The sequence below is a fragment of the Amblyomma americanum genome, chromosome 3 (assembly GCF_052857255.1).
Source record: "Amblyomma americanum isolate KBUSLIRL-KWMA chromosome 3, ASM5285725v1, whole genome shotgun sequence".
NCBI classification, from domain to species: Eukaryota; Metazoa; Arthropoda; class Arachnida; order Ixodida; family Ixodidae; genus Amblyomma; species Amblyomma americanum.
Genome location: NC_135499.1, coordinates 116,043,545 through 116,050,698, shown reverse-complemented (window position 1 = coordinate 116,050,698; position 7,154 = coordinate 116,043,545). Strand labels below are relative to the sequence as shown.

General features: G+C 50.2%; 1 protein-coding gene across 1 annotated transcript; it reads right to left on the bottom strand.

The window, feature by feature from the left end:
* Nucleotides 1-2,453: 2,453 nt before the first annotated feature.
* Nucleotides 2,454-6,145, bottom strand: LOC144123249 (isocitrate dehydrogenase [NADP] cytoplasmic-like). The gene is made up of 2 exons (XM_077656109.1): nt 5,594-6,145; nt 2,454-3,398 (listed from the first exon to the last, which is right to left on the bottom strand). Exons 1-2 carry the CDS (start codon nt 6,092-6,094, stop codon nt 2,646-2,648), a joined length of 1,254 nt encoding a protein of 417 aa, XP_077512235.1. The 5' UTR covers nt 6,095-6,145; the 3' UTR covers nt 2,454-2,645.
* Nucleotides 6,146-7,154: the final 1,009 nt, after the last annotated feature.

Sequence of the window (7,154 nt, the reverse complement as noted above, 5' to 3'; positions counted from 1 at the left end):
GAAGGTTGCGAAGCCTAGTGATGTGAGTTTTGTTTTCCCAGCTCGTTGCAAATTTGCTAGTGTTTGTACCCTGTTGACAGAATCAAGGAAAAACGAGAGCATTGCCAAACACATCGATCCCTTACCTGAATGTGCCATTTGTGTTATTTATGAAATTACGCTGAGGTGTGACCGGGTGTACAGTGGCCAAACGGGCAGGTGCCCCAATGAGAGATTCCCTGAACACCGACGGCTTGTATATACATAACAAAGCCGGCGGCCATCTGAATTACCACTGCAAAACGTGCGAAGCGAATAATGAGAAGTGTGAGGCACTGTTTGCAAAAGTGATCATCAAAGCGCAGACTCGGACTGAAGCGAAAGGGTCACCACTGAGGCACTGCTGATTGCTAAAGCCGGAGACCAGTGTGTCAGCACCCCTTCAGTTTTACTGACTAACAAGGATCTAGCTTTATATAACGGTTTTAAATGTGACTCTGCTTTTGCTTCGATTTATTGACACTGCTTTTGTAGTAATGGTGTTTTCTTTTTGTTTTGGTTGGATCTGCCCCGTCCCCGTTGATCCGTCGGCCACAGGTTTGACTCTGCTTTTGCTCTGACTTGTTTTCGTTTGTTGTCAATGTTGTTAACTTTTACTTATGACTGTTTTTGGTACGATTGTCTTGACTTTACTCCTGCTGCTGTTTTAGTTTTCTCGTTTGTTTTGCGTTGTCTCTGCCATTGTTTTCTTGCATCCTTCTGTTCTTTGGCTCCGATTACGTTTGGCTGTGCGACGCGTTCAAATTCTTGCAGATAAGGGTTTAGAGTGCGTTTAGGGCATGGGTGACATTTTGTTTGATAATTCTTGTTATGTTACTCTCGGCCTCGTGATGTAATGTGGGTTGCGGAGTGTGTACAAAATCTGCTCTCTGCTTTCAATAAACTGTTGGTAGTTCAGCGCCAGTCCTGTTGTCTTGTGTTCGTCCTTGTCTATTCGCGCTGCTTCTTATTGTGCATTCTGACCAACAAGCCCAAATCATGACTCCATACTTTACCTAACTCGCATTTGGCCTTACCGCGCTAAATCCTCCATCATTTTTTTTTGTGTGTGTGTGGGAAGGGAGGGGGGGGGGGAGCTGCTTTACCCGCAGCTTCAGATTTAGTTTTTTTCTCTTCTGTCCATTTCTACCTCCATGACGGTGTTCCTCCATTGCATTTCCTTTTCTTTCTCTTTTCATCTCTTTTTGCCATTTGGCTGCTTGGATCGGTGCCAAAAAATTGATGGTCGATAAGCGTAGTTAGGACAAATGCGAATTCAATGCGCTAGCACGTAGGTGGGGAGTCCTCATACCTATCTTGGCGCCGTATTGCAGCGGTTAAGCAATGTGCCATTGCCCTGCGATGGCAGGTGCTGCCATCGGTAAGGCTTGCGAGACCCCGGTTGCTCTTACCGAGCAACCTCTCGCGAACAATCACTAACTGAACTGCCGCCTGCCACGGTGGTCAGTGTATATACTCTATACACCTGGCAGGTTGCCCACAAGCCGGCGTGCAGGTGTGCCCCTGCCACAAAGCAGGCTTCAGACAAACACACAACGGCTACATGCGGGGAATGTCCACTACAAGTGCTATCGCACTAAATATATACCGGACTTCAGTTATAAGACTGCTCAGGGTACGCTCCCAATAACGGATTTCGCCGTAAGGGCCAAACTACGCCTATTAGTTTCGCAGTCTACCGCTTTGCCCTGCGAAGGGAGCTAAGTGTAGACATTTACACTAAGAGGTCGAAGGACAGCGTCATATTCGAAACCGGGAAGCGAGAGACATCGCTCGTATCAGAGAGGCTCGAGGTACGAAGGTCCCGCATTCCCTCTCCACAACCCAAACTCCAGCTACCCTGAATGCTGTGAAAAGGTCTATATGCAGTTGTCCACTAAATCTAGTACCAGAACCCATAACAGGTGACCAATCGTGACGTTTTGAAATTCGGGAGGAAGAGAACCGGTACTGAGCGGTGTTAGCGGAGGCAGGCTTACGAAGACCATGGCCCCTCTATATTTTTCCTTCAGCCATGAATACGCCTCTGAAAACCAACCTCCAATGCAGCAGCTTCCTTCGTTCATTCCAATGCCGTTGATGTCAGCCTAACATACGCAACCACCAACACTTTTCCAGCAATATTGAGCCATAGTTTTCAGTCGCCTCGTGACTACTTACCGCCTTCACTAGTATACTACGATATCGAGCGCCACACGCTGAGACTTAAACCACTTTCGCAATTGCTCATTACCTATTTGCGGGCATAAATGCACTAAAATGAGTCAAGATGTCATGGACAAGCCACGCGTGAAAGTTTTCGCTGCCGTTGGACGACTATGCCCCCTGTAGCTTAAAAGTCACTACGTTTATTCCCAAATGCTACCTTTTTGCAAAGCAGATCAACTTCATAGTCTTTTTTTTCGTCTACTGTACTTATATTAGCCGCTCATAATGGCCGCATCTATTTTTATTGAGGATTCCTTCGGCGCTTACTTTCCCACTGCATGCTGGCAACCTCTGTACTTAAAAATAACAAAGGCCAACGCTTCTGCTGTAAAACCCGCTAGTTGAACAGCCGCCTCGTCATTACACTTAGTTTTCTATTGACTGCCGAAGAGAAGCGGCTAGTGAGCCTCCTCAGTGAACAGCTCCTTGAACCTAATGTCCAGCTGCTGCGCGAGCTTGTCCACAAACTCGAACGTGTTCAGGTAGTCTCTCCGGTCGACCTTGCCGAAGCCTTTGACGCACAGCGCCAGGTCCTTGGTCATGAAGCCCGACTCGACAGTGTCGAGACACACCCGCTCCAGGCACCTGGCGAACGCGATGAGCTTGGCGTTGCCGTCCAGCTTGCCCCGGTGCGCGAGTCCCTTGGTCCAGGTGTAGACGGACGACAGCGAGTTTGTGGAAGTCTCGAGTCCCGCGGTGTGGCGCCTGTAGTGCTTGGTGACCGTGCCGTGCGCGGCCTCCGTGAGTGTCGTCTTGTTGTCCGGGCATATGAGCACGCTTGTCATGAGTCCCAGCGAGCCGAACCCCTGCGCGATGAAGTCGGCCTGGATGTCCCCGTCGTAGTTCTTGCAGGCCCAGACGAAGCCGCCTTCCATGCGCAGGGAGCGGGCCACCATGTCGTCCATGAGCCGGTGCTGGAAAAAGATGCCCTTCTCCATGAAGCGGCTCTTGTACTTCTTCTGGTAGAGCAGCTCGAAGATGCCTTTGAAGCGGCCGTCGTATTTCTTCATGATGGTCTCCTTGGTGCTCAGGTAGAGCGGGTAGCCTCGCTGCAGCGCGAACTGGAAGCAGCTGTAGGCGAATTCGGTGATGGAGCGGTCCGTGTTGCACATGGCAGCCGCCACTCCCAGAGTGTCGTCGAACTCGTACACCTGCGGAAGGTGACAAACAACGGCTCAAGAGACGAGTTTCACAGAGACAAAAAGAAGGCAAGCATTGCGAAGATGGCGCGGACATTCCGAAGATAGTTAGCGATCGCAGTCACGTAACACGTATATAGCTCACATATATTTTCTCCATTGTACGATTATAATTTTTTCAACCTCAGATGGTGCCGCCACACGACTTAAGACATACGACCGAAGGCTGAGAGTTATTTATTCGCAAGAGGCATCTCATGCGTGTAAACAGGACCTGGATACTAAGAACCCTGACAAGGGAGAATTGGATAGTGTTAATAGGTTTTCGCGTGCGGAGGGCCATATGTATACTGCACCATAAATTCACCGTGGAAGGAAGGAAACGTGTGTACAGTGAGTAATTTTTCTCGGCAGTGTGCGACAGCGGTGCAGGAATCTTAGGGAAGGCAGCACAGACGTTCACGATGAAGTTGGGCAGGGACAGAAACTTGTGGCGGGAGAACTTTTGCGTCGAGTACATCATGCGGTTCGAGAGAGTTTAGGCTAACGACTTCTCAGTTAACAGACGAATGACTTCCACCTGTTTCAGGCATGAAGAAGTGGTTCGGAGGACAGCACGTCAAATGAAAAGATGATCTGCAGGGCACCATATCACGGCATGGCTCAACACAGGCGGCAGTTTTCTTTGCAGACTATCAGATACCCGGTGCATCATTACAAGTGTCCCAACCGGCAAGGTGATTATAGATGTAGGTGTAGATAATAGATATAATCTTCACACTGAGTAAACTGTCATTGATATTCACAACTGTTCTGATTTCCCGCCTGACCAGAGGTTGAAAAAAAAAACTCGTATCAAGGCAAATAGACGAAGCTATTCTGAGTACATTTATGGTATCCCATTTTCTTAAGTGACTGCTACAACGGAACTGTGATTACCGTTAAGTACTCAAGGCTTAAAACCATATCAGTTGTCCATGTAGTTTTAAAAAGCAAGAGCCCTTATAAACCTTGTTGCCCGCAGATAATCCTTATTTATTCGTGCAACTTTTATATTTAGCTGTTCTGCCCCATACATTTGCTTTTTTATTGCGATGCAATACTACTTTAGGTCGCACTTCAGCCCGTTCCGTGGCGAGGCGGTGGTAGGCACCATTGACCTTTAGCGTGACCTCGCTGCGTGACGTCACACCACGTGACCTAGAGTGATGTCACACCAGCTGTGTAAAAACGGGGCCCCATCTCACGCCGTCGCGAGGCGAGGCAGTAGCCACCAACGGCGGCCTAACTCCCGCTCCTCTCACCAGGGGCGCTACGGTCAGAGTGACGTCACACCAGCTGTATAATACAGCTCCACTCCTCTCGCCAAGGCAGTCATACAGCCAGATGTTACGATCGTGCCTACGAACAAGGCAGCTCGTCAGAATGCAAAGAGGAAGCATCAGCGAGCTACGGAGACGGAAGAAGAACGAGAAGAACGACTTTCTAAGCGGCGTGCCCAGTATGCAGCTCGGCGACAACGTGCAACCTTCTCTGTGGAAACAGCAGAAGCAAAGGAAGAAATTATGAGTTTGTCCGACAGTGAGTCTCCTTCTAGTAGTTCAGAACGCTGGAACGCGACTAAACGGCAGAGGCGTGTCCAAGAAACCCCGGAACAGCGGCAGCAGCGGCTCGAGAAGGAACGTGCGTTTCGAGAGAAGGAAAACGAAAAGCGAAGAAAACAGCGTGCAGAAGAAACACCCCAGCCGAGACAAGAGCGTTCGAAGAAAAGGCAGGAGAAATCTCTCACCAAGGCTGGCCCGACTCAACCCGAAGGACACATTGCAGTAGAACGACGTGAAGAACATGCGAGAAGAGTAAAGGAGTTTGAGACGGCAACGCGTGAATTCAACAGACGCTTTACTAATAACCCGTTCTGCTATGCGTGTTCGGCTATGCGGCGGCGTGTACCAGCCATACTACCAGCTGATCCGAGAATAACACACTATTGCTTCGCAATCACCAGGCTTAACCAAGCTAAGCCACGGCCGTTTTTTTCTTTACTCCCTACACACTTGCGTCGTGAACCTTGCTTTCAAAGCAACTAAAAGCGGAATGGCAGACGCCGGCTACAGCATGCAGACTTTTAAAATGACTATGCAAGGATTAACAGAATGTTGTGTCTTTTATTGGAAGCAGGAAACAGCGACACAAACAACCATGCTCACCTTAACGTTGTAAGGCGACCCGATGGTAGGCGCATACTTGATCTCTAGTGTGCCGGGCCCGGGCACCACGAAGTCCTTGCCGTTGTACTGGTCGCCGAACGCGTGGCGCGCGATGATGATGGGCTTGCGCCACTGCTTCACCAACGGCGGGATGTTGCGGCACACGATGGGCTCCCGGAACACGGCGCCCCCGAGCGCGTTGCGGATGGCCGCGTTGGGCGACCTCCACATGCGCTTCAGGTGGTACTTCTCCAGCACGTCCTTCTCAGCGGTGATGGTGGCGCACTTGACGCCCACGTTGTATATCTTGAGCGCGTCGGCCGCCTCCAGGGTGACCATGTCGTTGGTCTGGTTGCGGTGCTCGATGGACAGGTCGAACACCTTCAGGTCGGCCTCGACGTACGGCTGGATGAGCCTGTCCCGGACCAGGTCCCAGACGACGCGAGCCATGTCGTCGCCGCGCATCTCGACCACAGGCCCACACTTGAGCTTATTATCCATGGTTGCAACAGGAAGAGGTCGTGGCAGTGTAAGCCCGAAGGACAGAGCTCGTAGGAGGAACCCCGGGAAAAATCGGTTCTTCTTCTTCCGTCTCGTGCTAGACCGTGCCTTGAGGACGTGAGCTTTCTTCGTTTTCCTTTGACCAGCATGTGTGCACCAACGCGCCCATTCGGCGACTTCGTGCCACGGTAAATTTGGAGAACTTTCGCGACGAGGAGGACAACAGCCTAGAACTGCCGCGCCATGCCACTCCTCCTTTCTGGTATGCGCAGAAGACGGGTGTGCTGCGTCTACGCTGAGCAGTCATTTGCGATACGAAGTAGCTGCAAAGCGTTTTGAATCGGGACTCAAGGTAGTCCGACTACGACTGTGTTGTTCTCGGCCGCAGTAAAAACTCTCGAAAAAGGAAATAATTAGCTCCAGAGGCGTGCGGATTGCATAAACAGACGCGGTGTATATGTGGGCGCAAGATGTTTAATTTGCAACACTTCCCATCACACGAATACGAGAAGCGTCTTTGGATTTCAAGCACCAACTGAAATGGTTCCGCCGTATTGCCCGCGTCTGGTACGTACTCTGAGCTGCACTTGATGCATAACGAATGGTAAAAAAAACTCGCACGATGGTTACCACCGTGTAAAGCGAGATTCACTGCCAGCTACTGAGGTATTTTCATTCGTTATATACTGAGGTAGAGAGTTTTAGAGCGACTTCATAACTGCATAATTAAAGAGCGTTCTTTTTCCATCTACTCCGCTCAAATCTCTCCCATCACGGCCAGCACAGACACCGTCCACCTAAACTATACACAGAACACCATCAGCACACCAACCATCTACCGCGCTGGTCAGTACACGAGCCTAACTTCCACCTCGGCTCAACTTCACATCCCGTCGCGACTTACATGACAGCCACCGGTGAATATTTGACGGCGTTATTCATCATAAATGGATGTGTGAAACCCCCAAATAAGTCAACCAGGGTCTTCTTCCTTTCAGTCAGAAACATCAAATCCTCCGCGCCCAGCGCCTCGGGCTATCACAATCTATTCTCAACACCT